Below are 18,776 nucleotides of genomic sequence, written 5' to 3'. Positions count from 1 at the left end.
AACACCCCTCTTCGACATAACAGTTTTTTTTTTCTCAGATTTCCGGCAGCGGTAGAGCAGTTGCATTCTTCCCTCAATCATCAAAGCCGCAAGCATACTCAGGCAGGCGAGCACTCAGAAAACAAACACACTTGTGACCGAATTTACACTTTGTTTGTCTGTTTGCCAAAATAGACAGGCAATACGATCGCAAACTTTCAAATTCTAAGACAAGAAAAGAAAAGGGAACAAGCTCGACCGAGCTTTCTATTCGCTAATTATCTGTCCGACCGCCCTGCGGCACCGACATTCAGCGGGATCCTCAAAAAAAAGCAGACCCTTACCAAAGGATCATGGCTTCGCAATATCAGTATCGCAACTCCCAGTACAACAGCCAGATCAGCAGCGAGAAGTACGAGCCGTCGATGCAGCGAAGATCGACAATTGAGCGACGAGAGCCCCGTGGAACTAGGTCGAGCGATGGTACTGTCAGCACAATGATGAGCGCATCGACCGGCAGGGAATCATCAGCAACCGCCATGACCGAGGCACCTGCCTACTCAAAGAAGATTGTCGTCGTTGGCGATGGCGGCTGTGGCAAGACGTGTCTGCTCATCAGCTACAGCCAAGGCTACTTTCCAGAGGTAAGATTTGGTGAGGGAGAAGGGGAAGAGAGGAACATTCGAGAACTCGAGTCGACATAGGTGGTGGCGACCGTCATTTTGAAGGATGCAATGCGGCAGTTTTTGACTGACTGGAATTCTACTGTCTCAAGAAATACGTGCCGACCGTCTTCGAAAACTACATCACCTATCCCACACACGGCTCCAGCGGTAAGACGGTTGAGCTCGCCCTGTGGGATACCGCCGGACAGGAGGAATATGACCGTCTGCGACCCCTCTCTTACCCCGAAACCGATTTGATCTTTGTTTGCTTCGCCATCGACTGCCCAAACTCGCTTGAGAATGTTATGGACAAGGTATTTCCCGCCCTTTTGGTGCTACAGATTCCAACTCGTTAGCGATTTGTTACTGACATGATTGTCCTCAACCCCAGTGGTACCCGGAGGTCCTCCACTTCTGTCCCTACACGCCGCTCATCCTCGTGGGCCTCAAGTCAGACCTCCGCTTCAAGAAGACATGCATCGACATGCTTAAGACACAAGGGTTGACGCCCGTCACCACCGAACAAGGGCAAGCCGTGGCTCGCAAGATGAACGCCCAGTACATGGAGTGCAGCAGCAAGGAGATGCGCGGTGTCGACGAGATTTTTGAGCGCGCCCTTGACACCGTCATTGCCAACGACCGTAAAACCCTCGAGGCCCAGGCAGCAGCCGGCGGGGGCGGGGGCGGCAGCTACTCAAGCCACGGCGGTCACGGCATCCCCGGCGTTGGGGGTATGTCCAAGAGGAAGAAGACAAGGTGCAACATCTTGTGAGAGAATCGAGATCATGCTCCCTTCGCCCAGCAGCTATTCATTCTTACCCATTCCATTTTTGTTCTTGTTTCTTTTTGACCCTGTTTGGCCCTTGTTTCTTTTCCCTTCGTTTCTCCCCCAGTCGCTGTTGACGGCGTTCTTTTTTATCCTTTTATTTTTGGGTTGGCTTTTTTCTTGGGTCACATGTTTTGCTTTGCGCACTCTTCTTCAAATGAAGGGCCGCAATATGGGAAACGTATGCACCTGGGAAGAGAGCCTAGAGCATAATGAAATGACCTATATTGCATGATTCGGAACGACGTTTTTTACAGTTCTATTGCTTTTTTTTTCTTTTTTGTTACCACCCCTTGTATCGTGTTTTTTCTTTGTCGTGGTCTGAGTTGGCGATCCCGGTCATATTCGAGGCAGTAACGGCTGGTCTCGTGTTCGTTTACGCTGGGGGGTGATGTTCTGAATGGGTGTAGTCCGGGCAAGGGCAGTTGGGAGCGTACTGCGATGTGGTCATCATGTGCGGCTATGAGCCATTTAATGCTGGCTATAATGCTTGTTCAAAAGCATTTGGCCTTCTTTGGGGTTTCCGGCTTTGCTGTGATATTGTGTTGAAGGGGGATGTCGGTGATTGGGAAGGAATGAACAGAGCTGAGGATGCCTGCTGTCTCTGAGCCCGCCAGGACTATAGGGGGAGCTGTTGTACTATTTCCTTGGTCTTTGATGCACAAATCTTTCTTTTGTAGAATGGTTTCCACGCTGATGGGATAAGACATAAAAGACATATTTTTTTCACCATCAATATGACCGTACAGTAGTAGAGTATGCCAGCAAATATACTATCAGTGACAATAGAGCGGTCAGTGGGATTTTGGTTACTCCTGTTAAGACTAGGGAGCATACTCAGGCATGGGGTATCATAAAAAAAAACATCCATTAGAATATTAAACTTGTTCCTTGTGATCCGCTCCCTTCATCTTTTCTCGTCACCCCGCTTCGGATGCTGCTCGCCCTCCCCATCGCTCCCCTCGCCTTCAGCCTTGCCCTCATCCGGATCCTTGGCCATGACGTTCTCGAATTGTGACCACAGAGCCTCCACCGAGGAAAACTCGTTGCCAACCTGTAAACCAATAAGACAGCCAAATTCAGCCGTAGAAAGTCAGTATCAACCAACCCATCTAAGAACTGCATGACCTCTTAAAGAAGAGAGCGGCAGTGTGTGTGTGTGTGTGTGTGTGTGTGGGAGGGGCGAAAAAGTAACGCACCGTGATAACCGCCTCGAGGGACCTGTTCAGCTTGTTGATGTTGGCCAGGACCTGCTCGAAGCTCTGATAACGAAAGATGCATGCATTGAATTAGACTAATTCTTCCCTTTTCTCGTTGCTGCACAACCTGTACCTTCATGCAGACCGTCGGAATAAAAAAGAAGCTAGGCAGAAGGAGAAGAAAAAAAAGGTAGGATGAATCACAGGCAAACGTTTTGCATATGCATTGTTCTCTTCCCATCTTTTTTTTTTTTCCTACCCAACTTTCTCTTCTTATTTTTTTATTTTTGGAAAGTGACGTACCATGGCAATCTCGCCGATGAGTGCCTCCCTCTGCTGCTCAAACGGCGTCTTGTCGCGCCCACCAGCGGCTGATAATGAGCGTTGATGCATTGACATTATGGAATTCAGGGACCCAGAAAACGATTCGGTTTTGTTGTGGTTGATTGCTGGCACGGATTCCGAATGCCAATATTGCTTGCTGCTAAGACCTTTGTTTTGGTGTTGAAGTTGATGCGGAGGGGTTGGAACAGTGCCAACGGCTAAGGGGCACAGTGTATGTTTATGGTCCTTGTCATGGCACGACTTAGACTGCATGCAACATGGCCATTATCAAATTAGACAACAATCATATCAATCATGAAAATTTTCATTGTCATAAAGATTCGATTTTTGCATCAATCTGCTGTGGTCATACATGGTCTTCAAATTGGAAACGGATGCAAGAGATATATACAGTGCAACAAACATTCCTTTCCCGGCTCCATTCAGTATACTGGGAATCATATTAGCGCTTATTTTGACGAAGTCTCAACCATATTTGATCAGAAGATGGGACCGCCAAGACGGATTGCAACCTATGTGGAGAAAACGTGGTAAGCTTTTTTGAATGCAACAACGAGAAGCAGTGTGTTTGAGTTACTTACCGACTTGTTTTGAGTGTAGTTGGCCAGCGCAGCCTCGCCCAGTTCGCGACCAATACCAGACTCCTTGTAACCCTGTTTTTATTCACGAATTGTTAGTCTTCATAATGCATTTTAATCTGCGTGCTGCCTGGGGTTACTTACACCAAAGGGAAGCTGGTGGTGGAGCATGTTGTAGCAGTTGACCCAGACGGTACCGGCCTTCAGGGCATTGCTAACACGGATAGATGTGTTAAGGTCCTTGGTGTGGACGGCGGCAGCCAGGCCGTAGTTGCTGTCGTTGGCAAGAGCAATAACCTCCTCCTCGGTCTTGAACTTGGCCATGGCAACAACGGGACCAAAGATCTCCTCCTTCATGATCTTCATCTCCGGACGGACGTTGGTGAAGATAGTGGGCTGGATAAAATAGCCCTTGTCGCCGTGCCTCTCACCACCCGTTTCAACAGTAGCTCCCTCCTCCTTTCCTGACTTGATGTAGTCCATAATGCGGTTGAACTGGAGCTCGCTGACCTGAGGACCCTGGAAGGTGTCCTCCTTGAATGGGTCACCGACCTTGTTCTTCTGGGCGCGCTCCTTGAAAGCCGCGACGAACTTGTCGTAGACGCCCTCCTGAACGTAGATACGCGAGCCGGCGCAGCAGCATTGGCCGTGGTTGTAGTAGATACCAAAGTTGACCCAGCTGACGGCAGCCTCGATATCGGCATCGTTGAAGACGATGTTGGGCGACTTGCCACCGAGCTCAAGGGTGACCTTCTTGAGGTTGGACGAGGCGGCAGCCTTCATGATGGTGCGACCAACGACGGTGGAGCCAGTGAAAGCAACCTTGTCAATGTCCATGTGTGCCGAGATGGCAGCACCGGCAACCTTGCCGAAGCCAGAGATGATGTTGACGACACCAGCGGGGAAACCGGCCTCCTTGATTAGGTTGGCGAATACAAGGGCTGACAGGGGCGTTTGCTCGGCAGTCTTCAAGACGATGGTGTTACCCGTAGCCAGAGCAGGTCCCAGCTTCCATGCCAGCATGAGAAGAGGGAAGTTCCAGGGGATAATTTGACCGCAGACACCGATCTGAGTATCAGTTAACTAGTGTTAGCTATTGCGACATGGTCCCATCCACCTGTCTCTGTACAGCAAGGAGGCAATGTACTTACAGGCTCAGACCTTGTGTAGTGGAACATGTCGGGGGCAATGTCAATGGTCTTGCCCTCGATCTTGTCCGCCCAACCGCCATAGTACCTCAGGCAGCCAGCTACGGCACCGACATCGCCCTTGGCCATCGCAATTGACTTTCCGTTGTCGAGAGACTCAACAGCAGCAAGCAGGTCAAAGTTCTTCTCGGTAAGCTCGGCAAGGGTGATCAAGAGCTTGCTTCGCTGTCCAGGAGTAGTTTGCTTCCACTCGCCCTCGAAGGCCTTGCGGGCAGCCTTGACTGCAATATCAACATCCTTCTCGGTGGCCTCACTGACGGAGCAGATGACCTCCTCGGTGCTGGGGTTGATAGTCTCGAAGGTCTTCTTGTCGACACCCTCTACCCACTCGTTATTGATGAAGCTGGTTGTGTAGCCTACTGGTTAGTTTATGACGTAGGAGAAGATGCCCGTTCCGCTTGGACCGTAAATGTACGTACAGACCGGTGGGCTGCTGGTAGGTGCCCGTGACCGGAGTCTTCAGCTCTGTGGCGAGGGGCATGTTGTAATGTGTTTGATCAAAGTAAAAGCCTGTTAGGCTGGGGTATCTTTTGTCTTTAAAGGTTTTAATTGGTGGTGGACGCCGTAAGGAGCCCTGTGCAAAACTATGTTTTTTTTTTTTTGTACCAGGACTGGGAGGGAAGAAATGTATAAGGTGGAAGGTCGTGAGTTTGGACGTTAAATTCAGGGTTTATGGAGGGAGTGCAGCGAGTTTATAGGAAGAAGCGGGGAAACTTCGATGGTTGCTCGCGCCGAGTTGAGACAGGCAAAAACCTGGGTGCGCCATCTCGAGCGGAGCTCCTACACCCCTCAACGCCCACTTCTTCTATACACAATTAAGGGGGGCTAACGAGTAATAGCTTTTGCATTATGCCATTTCATCTTTGTTCCATCCCCGCTCAGAGTGGCGACCTGCAAGGCTTGCATGGGAACGTGAGATGTCATAAGTGATGGTTGTACAAACGGCACCCACACAAGCCACTGAAGCTGTGCAGCCCGTTGTCATTACATTATATTAATAATTATACTTAAACATCAGACGGCAAGCGGATACCCACGGTTCTATGTGGCCCATTGCCTGTTAATGGTCGAGCGAAGCTACCCTGCCTTCGGTAACTCAAATTCAAGCTTAGATCCAGCGCCAGAACTGTGAATCCTCAGCATTCTTCTGCCTGCATGTTCCTGCAGAAGACAATGGGCTATGAGCACACGAGTGACACGCGGGTTTCTGACTGCTTCTGTAGGTAGACCTGCTTGAATATTATTTTTTTCGGATGGAACGCAGAACATTAAAGTCAATGCCCGCACCAAACAAGAATTCCATTCGAACCCGAGGCAAAAAGTTGCATCGTCCCCGCTTCTATCTCAGCTCCCCCGCACCAAAGGATGACGCCCTGACATCGGAATTGCATTCCCATCGGGTCGCAGGATATGCAACATGGAGAATCGTTGAAAATTTGCAACCTGTAACTGTAAGGATGTTCCAGGGACCTTGGATATAATGAGCATGACGACCAAACTTGACTGCCGCTTCTTTTTCAAGTAACATGTACTGTTTGTTGTTTGTTGGCAGGGAAGTAATCATTACCCAGGTTGGCATTTGACATCACTGAGCTACCCCGCACCACTAAGAGCATCTCGTGGGGTCAACCTGCTCTGCCAATCTGTAACTTCCTCTGGTATCTTCTCTGAGATACATTACCCCAGGTTCACATTTCATCCCAAATTATAGCCCGATTTGTATTTGCCGTCTAGACACGGGTTACAAAATACCCCGAACATGACGGCTAGCGATGGCATACGCCTTGATGCTTGGTATAAACTACCTTGGTCACGTACCTATGGGTTTTGTGCCTCGGGGGAATGATCAGCGAGACGTGACTTCCAAGCAGGCGGATCCTTGGAACCAAACAAGACCCGACAAAAATTATAGTAACCAGATGCAAAACCACAACCGCCTCCACACTCAACTCCACGTTTACTTTGCATGTCTGAACCAATGTTGGCCTGTGTGTCAGCTGGTTCAGTTGCATCTCAACTACGGCTTGAACGGACTGGTACATCTCCGCTCTGCCGATTTTTTGCGTGGTTGCCAACCTGCTCCAGGTCGATAAACATGGGTTTGGAATGCGGGAATTCTCACGACGCCTTAATTCGTATCGCTGCATATGATTGCTTCCTTTCCTGTTGTATCACGTAGTAGCATGTACGGGGGTCTTTCGGTCGATCGGAGACTATGGAAATTACCAGGAACATGCTGGGCGCTTCGGTAATCGTCCACACCTACTGTACTCCCGGAAGGTAAGGGTAGGCATCCGTGGTTCCGTCTAAAATTGACGCATCTTTTACGGTAGGTCCAATTCCGTTTAAGGTCTTCCGTTGGCAGAGCTCTACAAGGGAAATCTCTCCGGTTTCGGCATGATCGATTTGAGATCTGACTAAGCACGAAGACGGCCGACATTCAGCCGATATCTTATCGATAATATCTTGACTTGCTTTATACCAAGTTTATTAGTAGAACCTCCCTCACAGACCAGGCGTCTTAACAACTGCATACAATGCAACTCAAAAGCCAGATGTTGGAGAATTGTTAATTTTTTTCAGTTTATTAATATCTGGCGCAAGCTGCATGTGTATATAAGCCCTCGAGCGAGAGGCTGGGATGTCTAAGTGAAAGGTATAAAAGGTATGGAATAGGTAGGTACGTACGTACCACGTGAAAGTTTGGCTGGTTAGAGCTTCCCAAAGGCGGTAGCCACCAGCCACATTACGCGCGACTGCGACAAAATTTCTGCGAAGCTGTGGGAGGAAAAAAAAAAAAAAGTTCAAATGGTCGCAAAATCACACATTAAAAGAAGAAACAAATCTAAGGACCTTTCGGGATCTCCAGAATTGGAACAATGACTGCCAATCACAGAATAATGCAATCGCAATAATACCGAGCCAACACATACGATTTTTTTTTCTGCCGGGACCACCCAAAAATAGAGTCCGCCTGGTTTCGCGAACCTCTCCGCAATTTTTCTTCCGGCGGCATCTGGACCCAATTTGCAACACCGCCGTCGACTGCTTCGTTGAAAAGTCGCGTACCGAGCCCAGCGAACTCGGGAGAACCCATGATACGTCCTGTAGCCGAGACACACAGGCGCAATAGATCGGTGAAGCGATGACTGAGATGTCGCTAAGCACCGAGGCGGATGCAGCCGCCGCCGCCGCCGCCGCCCCCGACTCCGCGCCCACGTCCGCGCCCGCGCCCGCATCCCACGCTCCCACCAGTAGCGGTATGGCATGTTTCGTACGCTTTTCGCTTGATTTTTTTTTGGATGGTGCACTGCCTCCAATAAAAAGATACTGACATACCTTGTCTTGCAGATAACCAGGTCAAGTTCGAAGAACCGACGCTTGATGCCCTCGCCGCCATCGGGCCCTGCCTCGATTTCGACACGGTGAAAGCATGTGCAGACCATTACACTCCCAAACGAAGGAGGGATTCGGAAGAAACGTCGAACGTCGGTGACGAGAAACGAGTGAAAACCGAGCACAATCCTCCATCCATACAGGATATTCCCACAGCTGCTACTGCTTCACCCCAATCGGCCCCTCCTCCTACTGTTGCGCCAACTTGTGCAACACCACAACCCACGATGCTACCAGAAACTCCGCAGGATCCTGCAGCCACAGGTCTCGATTCGAAAGAGACGGCGGCTCCTCAGCCAGAAACTCCACAAACTTCTGCTGCTACTGAGCTTCCTGTGCCGCAACAGCAGATTGCGCAACCGACCCCCCAGGCGCAACCTGGCCCTCCGCAACAATATCCTGTTCAGCAAATACAACAAATAGCACAGGTTCCTCAGTCCACGCCATCTCACGTTCCTGCAGCACCTCAATACAGTGCCCAACCTTTGGTCACCCAGTCCAGCGGCCAGCCATTGCCAGCTCAACAACACACCGTTGCCGAGCCTGCCCACGCACCTGCCCATGTACCTGCAGCCCCTTTGCCTAGTGCTCAGCCGTTAGCAGCACAGCAAAATAGCGTTCCTGAATCTGCTCATGTATCCGCGGCCCAATTGCCCAGTGCTCAGCCACCAGTAGCCCAGCAACAGGTCGCTGCTGAGCCTGCCGCTCCTAGCTGGGACCTCGCAGCCCTCCTTGAATCTGCGCTGGGTGACATTGATGAGCAAGCGTTCAAGAGTTTGCAACAGCCAGAGCCAAATGTTCTCGCTGCGAGAGCCCCTGAGCCTGCACCTCCGGTGCCGGCGCTGCCAGTTCCGCAGCAGTTACCTCGACCTGTCGCGCCTCTCGTCAGGCCGAAGCAGAAGAGGATGAAGTTTCATGAGAATCCGATTTACATCGTACGATCCATGGGTCTACATTTTCTAGGCTCTCTAGTAAGTCTTTGCACTAGATCATTTCCCGATGGTCATATCACCGGGTGCTCACTGACAGCTCCCAACTACAATAGGCGGTTCAAGTACTATTAGCTCTCTCTGAGCGGCCCAGAGTGGAGACTGTGAATGCGATTCGCAGTTCCGATTCTGAGACTGGAAAAGCGTACAAGTCACTGAGCGCCGCTTTCAAGGCTGCTCGCAGTATGTTCTCAGAAACTTCTTCGATCCTGCAAGCAGATGAGCTTAAGATTGAGGAACCTGGCGACTTTGAAACCATACAGATGGCCAACTTGGCGACAATTTGTTCCACAATATTCGAGTCTGACAATGCGTCACTGCTAGAAGCTCACAATGGGTTCTTACGGACGTTCCTCCCCGAGCTGAGCCCACTCACAGACAACTTGACCAACCTGTTCCTTAGCTTGAAGACTCAGGCTTTTCTCCGCTCGTGTCCGGAAACTGCAGACGATGCCCGAATGCGAGAGCTTCTCGAGATTTACTTTCCGGCCGACGCGGAGGCTCCTTTGAAACAGTTACACCCGGATAGCCCACTCACTCAGACGGAAAAGGTCTTCATGGGCATGTCAACAAAACGTGGGGAGCGCCTAGGGAATGAAGTGCGGGATACGATGAAAAGGAAGCTACTGGCCATCGAATACCCCTGGGACGGGCTGCTGGACGATCTCAACAAATACCTCCGAGATAATCTTGACAACGTGCTCACTTATGCCGAGAGCCAGGGTATCGAGATTCCTGCTGACGAAGAGTCAATTCCAGAGCCACAAATTGACATAGCCTCTGGGATCGACCTATCTGCACTCCATGCGGCTGTACACGGAACCGACCATGCCAAGAACGGGATATCTGAGGCAGACAAAGCCGTGATGACGTCGGATAGCCTGGGACTAGGCAAGCTCATCCAGGCCACCATGGACAAGGACAAGGCGGTAGAAACAGAATCCCTAGGGTTAGCATCGCTCATCAATGAGCGGATGGGAGCACATGCCGCCAGCCAAACGTATCAGCACCCACAGGCTGGTCTCACGTACAATGGTAAGAACTCCGCCGTTCTGTATTGCGTGCGAGCGTACTGGGCGTATACTGACAGGTTTGAACAGGGCTAGGCAACATGCACAACACATATCTATCGCAGCCACAATACCACAATGGACCGTACCAGCAACAGTACACTCAAGCACCAGCACCAGGCGGCTCGGCTGATTTGCCCCCCAACCAGAGCTCGCCCTCGACAGTGCTGTATGAGCGGGCTCGCCAAGCAGCTGTTGCCAAGTCGACAGTAAGCAATACTCGTCGTGATGGCCTCAGCAGTACCCGTCGGCCTTGGAGCCCCGAAGAAGAGAGGGCACTGATGACAGGACTTGATCTGGTCAAGGGACCGCACTGGAGTCAAATCCTCTCTCTCTTCGGCCCGAACGGAACGATCAGCGATGTCCTCAAAGACAGATCGCAAGTGCAACTTAAAGATAAGGCCAGAAACCTGAAATTGTTTTTCCTTAAGACAAATTCGGAAATGCCCTACTATTTGCAGAGTGTTACCGGCGAGCTCAAGACAAGGGCCCCAAACCTTTCGGCTCGGAAAGCTCGTGAAATGGAGCAGGCAGGAGTAAATGCGGCTACAGAGGAGCAGGCTCGGGCTCAGGGCATGGCAGGACTCACGCACGACAGCAAGACAGCAAGTCCCGCACCGCCACCATGTTCGCCATTGACACCAGGAGGCTCAGTTAATGGCGGCAGGACAGGCAGCCCGTCCACTCCTTTGCAAACGCACGCCAAAATTCCGATCCCGCCCGCAACCTCAGGCGCCGCAGGCCCTTCGATGGTTGCACACGCCCCGCAAGTTTCGAACGGCATACTTGGTCCTCGGCCCGGAGTGGCTTCCACTATTGGTCAGATGTCTCCGCACGTGATTGCTGCTCAAGCAAGGACAGCTGCTGCCACGGGGTCAGTACAACCTCAAGCGCAATACTCACATGTTCAGACTCAAGGATACCAGTCACAACCGCAGCAAGGAGCCCAGGCACAGCAACAGCTGCCACCTAGAGCACAGAACCAGGCACAGCTGCAACAACAGCACCAACGTCACTTACCGGCGCAAATTCCAGCAGCACAGCAGCGCAACATACCTCCCAATGCTCAAACTGGGTCACAGCAACCACTGGCACATGGTCCTCACCAAGCCCAGCAGTTACCAGGACAGACGCCGCATCACTATTCACAGGCCCAGAATGCTGCACAAAAGAATATGCCACGCCCTTCGACCACACAAGGCCAAACATCGGCTGCTGCGGGTCAACAAAACATGGCCTCGTCTACGTCACGGCCTATGCAGCAAGGACAGGCAGTGCCTCAGAATTATCCACAGAAACCGCTGCATCCGGCCCCGCAGTCCATGCTTCAGCAACCAACCCAGCAAGGTCAACGCCCCCAGACTACGCAAGGAACCGTGCCAGGCCAGCAGCAGCCGCAGCAGCAAGCTCAACAACAGCAATCACACACAGTCACACGGCCGCAGCAGCAGCAGCAGCAGCAGCAGGCTCAGAAAACATGGCAGGTTCAGGGACAGCCGCAGTCAGCGCCTTCGAACCAGGGGCAGCAAGTACCACGACCGCCAATCAATGGGCTTCAGCCGCAGACAGCGATTCCGGCATATCTTCAAGGTAGCCCAAGGCCAGTTCAGCAATCGCCATTAACCCTGCCTCAAGCACAGAAAGCCACCCCGCCTCCCAACCCTACCCAAGCAGCACCATCTCAACAGACAGTACCTGTTGCCAATCCTGAGCCAGCTCCCGCGCCCGCTGCTACTTCTGCAGAAGTCACAGCCTCCGACAAGACGTCAAGTCTAGATGAAGACTTCATGCAGAAGATGGCAGCTGCTCTTGCCAAAGCAACCGGGTAGACTTGAGGCATATCAAGTATCATGCGCCTTTGTTCACGATCATCTTCTTCATGAGGTCATACGCTATCTTACTTGCTGGGGAGAATGACAAGTTTCGATTTTCTATATATTTATTCCTTTTTCGGGCCATAAAACAATTCACTTCATTTTGGTGTGTTATAGGGTGTTATAGGAGGGAAAAGGGTGCTCACGCATAAATGCGACATTGTACGGAGTTATGGCTGGTGAATGATACCAATTTGGTTACTTTGGGTGTGCTTCAGGCTTTTGTGATATTTTGCCTTTATAATTTCTTGGCGTCTGGGCTCAACTCGGTCAACCTATCCGACAAGTACGAGGAAGCGGTCCAGATTCAAACTATGTTGGGTTGGTGTAGATGGGCAGCTGGTAATGTTTATCCCTGTCACACAAAGTCAGCGCTTCAAGTCACATACTTGCAGTTTCCATTTTTCCACTTGCAATTCTAAAAGCCCGTTTCTTATTCGAGAGGGCTGTATGCTGACAGATTGACATTGTTGGGTTTCGACCACACGGTATCTTGCTTTTGGAGGGCGAACCGTGGCACATCAAGGTCTGCTGCCAAGCCGTCGCTGGGAGCACATCGGATGAAGCAACCGATGGTTTGAAGGCCTTCTATGCTAATTACAAGACCAAGCGGGAAAAACATGAAATGGGTCGTACGATAGAGTCATACCGGATACTGGTTCGCCAGAACCGACGGCTTCGCTATGGTTACATGCATGCCTCAACGGATACAACTGCTCATTATGAGGCTGTGTCCCTTTTTTGGGGCCGGTTTCTTGGAAAGTGAATGAGTCTTTCTTCAGACGGGCAGGTGTCCCTCCTTGCTTTTTTGCCCAAGGTACGCAAAAGGCAAACGGGTTCTGCCTGTTGCCCGTAAACCATCACCACCATCGCTGGACGAAGTTTTTTGCGCAAAATCAGGAGTGCGAAAACCAGTGCGTCGGCCGATTCCGGATACCTGTGGGTCGCTATGTTCGACGACTTTAATGGAGTGAATGGGAACCGGTGGGTGAGGAGGGCAAGCCCACCAGACCGATCAAAGTGTGCGACGTGCTTCGGCCCTGACATGTAATAATCAACAATCAAAACCTTGCCTTGAACGGGTCTGAGAGGCCGCCTGCTAGGGACGTGTCACAGGGGCTTCCGTCATCGGTGGCCATTGGAAATTGGACCCAAGCAGATGTTGTCCGCCAGGATGGATGGGGTATCACCAGGGCTGATACAAGGCGATTGAAACTAATTTTTCTATCATTTTTAGGGCTGCAAGAGAAAGATTCTGCTTTGCTTTCTCATTCTTTCTATCAGCCACTCTAATCATCACTCCAAGTCGTTGTATTATCAAAGATATTGAACGCTATAACAAAGAACACTGCTAGCCACAGCAAAACTAACGAATAAATATCGGTTATAGCCATATTTCGCACGTCTAGCACATCTGCAGCTTAATCCCAAGAGACCACACAAAGTTACTGATCAAAGTCGCCGCTAGTCAAGAACCGGCATTGATTTCTGAGATTATAACACAATCAAAATTGTAGGACTTGAGCCACCAAGAGAGAAGATTCCAAGAGAATCAAGACGGGGAAGAAACCGACGGGACAGAAAAACATCAAGCCTTCCCGACGGTGAGCTGAGGGGGTATAAAGCTACAACAGAACTCACCACTAAGTCGAGGAGGCTTGAGATACCTGCACTGAGGCCATGATCTTCAGCTCAAAAGCTCAAATCCCTTGCCGGAGCTGTGGCCACCGCTTTAATGGCAAACTCAAAACGAGCCGGGCTACCTTCAAGAGTGCATACTGCTCCCGCTGCTACTGTCGTAGCATGTCGGGTGGACGTATGTGCAGAAACCCACGGGTGTCGGCGCCCCATGGTCAGCATGATCGCTGGAGTTCTTTTGGTGTTGGGGCTCAAATGGTTGGGGATAGCCCCTATTGTGCCGAGCGTAAGCACCACACACTTTCTGTATCCATCACATGGTATCAATTTCCCTATATAGTAACTTCATGACACACTTGACTGACCAGCTCATCACTGTGGATATAGACTTGACCTGCCACGACCATAGCAATGGGATGCGGTGTATGAGATTTGTCAAGAAAAACGACCCCGACAAGTTTCACTATTGCGATGCTCGTAAGTATACCCTCGGCACTGTCTGCTTCTTAGTGGCAAACACCAAAAGAATCTAGAAATGTGCTCACCACGATCTCCCCCACAGACAGCTGTGCATCACCGGACTGCAGTGCCCAAAAGGGTACAGACCACTCATGCTGCCCAGACCACCGCTGCAGCAAGCAAGGTTGCAGCAGTCCACGCTCCGGCCGCAACGTCGGCTGGTGCCCAACGCACACCTGCGAGGTGGAACACTGCACCAGCGAGTGCGCAGGGGAAGGACCGCCGAGGAGCGCAGGACGGCTCTGCGAGCACCACCGCCACTGCAGCGCGACCAATTGCATGCAACACTGCCACCGCCGCGACAACGGCGAGTACGCGACCCTGTGTGGCCGACACTACTGTCGATTCCCTGGTTGCAGCAAGCAGCAGATTGGGCTGGCGGGCACCGACGACGCCACCGGCGCCACGATGATACACGGCAACGTGGGCCCCAACGCCGCCGGCGACCGCGTCCCCGGCTGGCCCGGTTTCTGCCAGGACCACGCCTGCGTCGCACCGGGCTGCGGCAACGCGCGCGTCGCCATCGCCCTGGGCGGGCAGTGGTGCCACGTACACGAGTGCGAGGTCCTCGGGTGTCGGTACCAGAAGATCGCGGGGGGTTCCAAGTTCTGCCGGGAGCACGTCTGTCAGCGGCGCCATTGCCCGCGCAAGGCGGACGAGAGCGGCGACGGCTTCTGTGCGAGACACCGTGGGTGCGCCGAGGCAGGGTGCAATAGGGATCGTTACGTGGACGACGATGTGGTTAATGAAAGATGCGATAGACGTAAGTGTTCTCCTATCCTCTACAACAGACACGAATTAGCAAACTAAACAAAGAAATTATTATTCTCTCCCCTAAAAAAAAAAACAGACTACTACGTTCCCTGCCACTGGACCAGATGCGAGGAGAAGCCCGTGGCCGAGAGCGCGTTTTGCGAGGAGCACGTGTGCGCGCACCGGACGTGCCGTGACGGGCGCGTCCCCGGCAGCCCGTCGGTGTACTGCGGCGGCCACACGTGCGCGGCCGATGGGTGCTACGAGCTGCGGCGGCACGCGACGCTGCCCGACGGCGCCATGGCCATCGGCGGCGGGCCCAACGGCCACGGCCTGACGTCGTACTGCAGCAACCACTGCTGTCACAGCAGCGACTGCGGCGACCGCTGCGCCGACGGCAAGGTCTACTGCTCGGCGCACAACTGCGCCGTCGACGGCTGCCGCGAGAGGGGCACCGTCAACGTCCCGCCGCAGACTTACAATGGGCGCATCATCTCGAATAATAACGCAAAGGTCTGCGAAACGCACTACATCAGGGAGGACTATCGCCGCATCGGAAACGGTGGCATCGGGAACGGCGGCGGCGGTGGCGGCAGCGGTGATGAGTATGGCCCCGACGTGATTGGGCGCTTGTTGGGTCTCGGTGGGAGAGGCGGCAGGGAAAGGGGCATCCATATCATCGCCGACTCTCCGAACCCTTTCGAGAGCCCCATTCCAGGAGCCGGGGGTTGGCATACTCACTGGTAGGCGGATGATTGAATTCCGAAACCAGGCTTATGAGGAAATGGGACCATTTGCACTTGGGCTACGATTTGTCGTTCCCTGATTTTGGTATGACCATGAACTTGCTAGAAAGTAAGCACGGCTGCAGATAGTGATATCATAAATTTGGTTTTGTTGCTTTATCAAATCGACTTCGCTCCAAATCCTTCAGGGTTGGCAAAAGAACTATTTTGCTTACTATCTTTACGTCCAGTCATTCATCTATGCCTATTTCCTTTATTACAGAACTTCGCTGCGTAAAAACTAGCTCCAGCCAATGCATTGCTCTCGAGGCAGACAACGAACATGCAATATGGTAATTTCAAAAGACATAGACATCATCAAAAACCATAACTTGTGGCAAATTGGTGCAACAGAGAGAATCCTGTCACCACTTGCGGACATGCCATGATGCTGTACTAGAAGCATATTCCAGCTCCTTAGTAACGACCCCTTCCACCGTTTGCGCCACGAAATCCTCTACCTCGGCCCCCACCACCTCGGCCGCCTTGGCCTCCTCGTCCTCCTCGTCCTTCTCGTCCTCCAAAACCGCCTCGGCCGCCTCTACCGCCCCCAGAGCCACCGCCACGACCGCCGCGGAAGCCTCCTTGGTCCGGAGGGGGACCTTGGTTCTTTCTCTCCAAGCGCTCCTCAACCGTTGCGTCCCATAGGTTTTCAACGCCTAGCAGCTCACAAAACGCTGACGTCTGAGGATTTGTATATTCGTCTGGTTGTTCCGGCACGCCTTCAGGTTGACCAGGAACATGAGGAGGGGCAGTGATAACAAAGTTTTCCGGGATTGTCAGCTTGTCCTTGGCCACAATGTTCTCCTCGACCCACTTGCGCTCGGCTTCGATCAAAGGCTTATAGTGTTCCTCGCCCAGATCGGTGGTTGCAGGAGCGTTGGGGTCTCCGATTGTCAGCTCTGATGCAAAAGCACGTGTGATAGCCAACCACTCGGGATCGTATTCTAATCTGTACTTGGGTGGAGTGTTGTTGGATGAGCCAGTTGATGATCGGTCCAAGGGGCTTATGTCGCAGAGTTGGAGGAAGTCATGACCAGGAAGGCATTTGCTAAGGGCCAGGAAGCGCACTTCTTTATTGGTGATACCTTCAGGTACAGGCTGACCCGGCGTGCGTTTCGCCCTGGATTCGGTTGGAGCGTTCTGGGGAGGGGGAGCGAACGATGCCGGTAGTTGGTTCCGGATATCCTCGCTGATAAATGAAGTGGCTGCTGTGGCTGTGGTGTTATCTTCATTCGTAGCCTGCTCTGCGAATAGTGGTTTTGATTTTCCTTCTGCGTCCACCGGCTGATCCCCGGGTGGTGCTGAGGCTTTGTCTTGAGTTTCATCACTGTCTAGGTCCAGATCGATTGCGTCCGGGTTGACCACTGGTTTACTTGGAACGTTTTCACTAGCAAGACCCGTTGCCGCTGCCGTCTCGCCATTTGTGACAGCTGATGCTCCAGTTCCAGCTCCAGCGGCCTCATCATCATCATCATCCATGTCCAAGTCGATCTCGTCAGGATTTTCGATCGTAGGGACTAAAGCCTCAGTCGCCACATCCTTTGCTTGAGTGACAGTGCCAGGGTCAACTCTTTTCGCCTCGACACCATCGCCCTCCGTTGCGGTTTCGCCGGTATAAACCTTGAGGGCAGCAAATTTGCAGTGCATATGAGATGCAAACCAGTATGCCGGGCGAAGGCGATCCATAACATAGGTGGCCGCGGGGTTTCCCAGCGTGCCAGCCTTGGACTCATCCCGGAGGAAGGGCTTTTTCCTGAAAAGAGCGCCTTCGTCTCCATGCCTCTCAACCGCACGAGGCCAGTCGTGGCTGAGACCAACGTCTACTTGCGTGCGAATCTGCAACAGCTTCCGGATGTCCATTTCCCTTACGTGATAGAAGCTCTTGATATTTGACTCGCTAAAGGGCAGCCTTTCGTGGTGGGGCTTGCGGTAGTCGTAGCCGGCCCAGATGCCTCCCAAAGCGGCGATGCGCAGCGGACCCAGGCGTACCACGTTGGCAGGACCCAGGTAGTAAATGTTCGGGGCAACCCAGCCGCCGTAGAAGAGCTCCCACGAATGAGAAGCAGCTTCGTGGTTACCCCCCGTAAAGATGGTCAGATAAGGCGCGGTGCGGGTGCCCGAGTAGTATTCGTGGAAATCGCCTATCGTACGGTACTTTGCTGGACACGACATGACAGACAAGTCGGCGGCATTGCGGACGGCCTGAAAGTCACCCCCGATGATGAGAAGGTCGACCGTGTCCCAGCCACGCTCCTTACAAGAGTTTGCGACTGCAGCGTAGATTGCGTTGAGAACGCCATGACCCTGTATATAAGAGCTGATTAGCCTTTGTAGCATTCAACATGGCGAGATGGGTCTTACTCACGCATCCATGGACGGCCACACGCAAACCGTCAGGACTGGTAAAGGTTTGGGTTTGGGCGTCTTCCATTTTTTTTTGCCCGCCCCGTTCAGCCGAGGTTCTATGGACTTGTTCCTAGTTGGATGAGGCTATACCGAGTGGGCAGTGACAAATTTCAATAGAAGCCCAACCAAAGCGATCGATTCGCATGAAGCTGTTTGGTTCAAAACTCCTGGACAATTGTACTTAGTTTTGCGATGGCATTTGAAAATAACCAAATCAATCTCCGCACAAAGTTGGTTCCAGGCAGGACAGAGCAATTAGGCGGCTAGAACATCGAAACTGCCAATATTTCCAATACACCTGCAAGTTTAACAATGCGGAATTGACTCGCAAGGCAGGTAGAAATGAAAACCAAGTAGCTCTCGTGAGCCCTCATGATGAGTCCATTTTAAGTGAGCACGACCGGTAGGGGTATTTGTACAGTATCATAATCATGATACACTGTACGAATCCACGGCGGGTTTACCAGCAACAATGGTTGCAAAACGACATGACTGTGAGCTTGTTCGCGCACTGTATCGTGCTCTGCAATTTTCTCTCTCTGG

The 18,776-nt window shown here is 52.1% G+C and overlaps 4 protein-coding genes across 4 annotated transcripts; 3 read left to right on the top strand and 1 right to left on the bottom strand.

The window, feature by feature from the left end:
• Positions 1-332: 332 nt before the first annotated feature.
• Positions 333-1,416, top strand: PpBr36_04369 (uncharacterized protein; the record flags this gene model as incomplete). Its single annotated transcript, XM_029891529.1, has 3 exons — positions 333-623; positions 755-958; positions 1,036-1,416. The coding sequence occupies 3 exons, from the start codon at positions 333-335 to the stop codon at positions 1,414-1,416; spliced, it is 876 nt and encodes a 291-aa protein (XP_029749568.1).
• A 961-nt stretch (positions 1,417-2,377) lies between these two features.
• PpBr36_04368 (uncharacterized protein) lies at positions 2,378-5,308 on the bottom strand (the record flags this gene model as incomplete). Its single annotated transcript, XM_029891528.1, has 7 exons — positions 5,220-5,308; positions 4,744-5,143; positions 3,737-4,660; positions 3,596-3,667; positions 2,973-3,020; positions 2,670-2,732; positions 2,378-2,524 (listed from the first exon to the last, which is right to left on the bottom strand). The coding sequence occupies exons 1-7, from the start codon at positions 5,279-5,281 to the stop codon at positions 2,378-2,380; spliced, it is 1,716 nt and encodes a 571-aa protein (XP_029749569.1). The 5' UTR covers positions 5,282-5,308.
• A 2,637-nt stretch (positions 5,309-7,945) lies between these two features.
• Positions 7,946-12,084, top strand: PpBr36_04367 (uncharacterized protein; the record flags this gene model as incomplete). Its single annotated transcript, XM_029891527.1, has 4 exons — positions 7,946-8,060; positions 8,152-9,167; positions 9,242-10,220; positions 10,286-12,084. The coding sequence occupies 4 exons, from the start codon at positions 7,946-7,948 to the stop codon at positions 12,082-12,084; spliced, it is 3,909 nt and encodes a 1,302-aa protein (XP_029749570.1).
• Positions 12,085-13,809: 1,725 nt separating this feature from the next.
• PpBr36_04366 (uncharacterized protein) lies at positions 13,810-15,786 on the top strand (the record flags this gene model as incomplete). The annotated part of the gene is made up of 4 exons (XM_029891526.1): positions 13,810-14,053; positions 14,155-14,244; positions 14,330-15,049; positions 15,137-15,786. The coding sequence occupies 4 exons, from the start codon at positions 13,810-13,812 to the stop codon at positions 15,784-15,786; spliced, it is 1,704 nt and encodes a 567-aa protein (XP_029749571.1).
• Between the last annotated feature and the right edge of the window lie 2,990 nt (positions 15,787-18,776).

Source organism: Pyricularia pennisetigena, chromosome 6, assembly GCF_004337985.1.
Source record: "Pyricularia pennisetigena strain Br36 chromosome 6, whole genome shotgun sequence".
Taxonomy (NCBI): domain Eukaryota; kingdom Fungi; phylum Ascomycota; class Sordariomycetes; order Magnaporthales; family Pyriculariaceae; genus Pyricularia; species Pyricularia pennisetigena.
The sequence above is the reverse complement of the archived record's forward strand: the minus strand, read 5'-3'. Positions and strand labels throughout refer to the sequence as shown.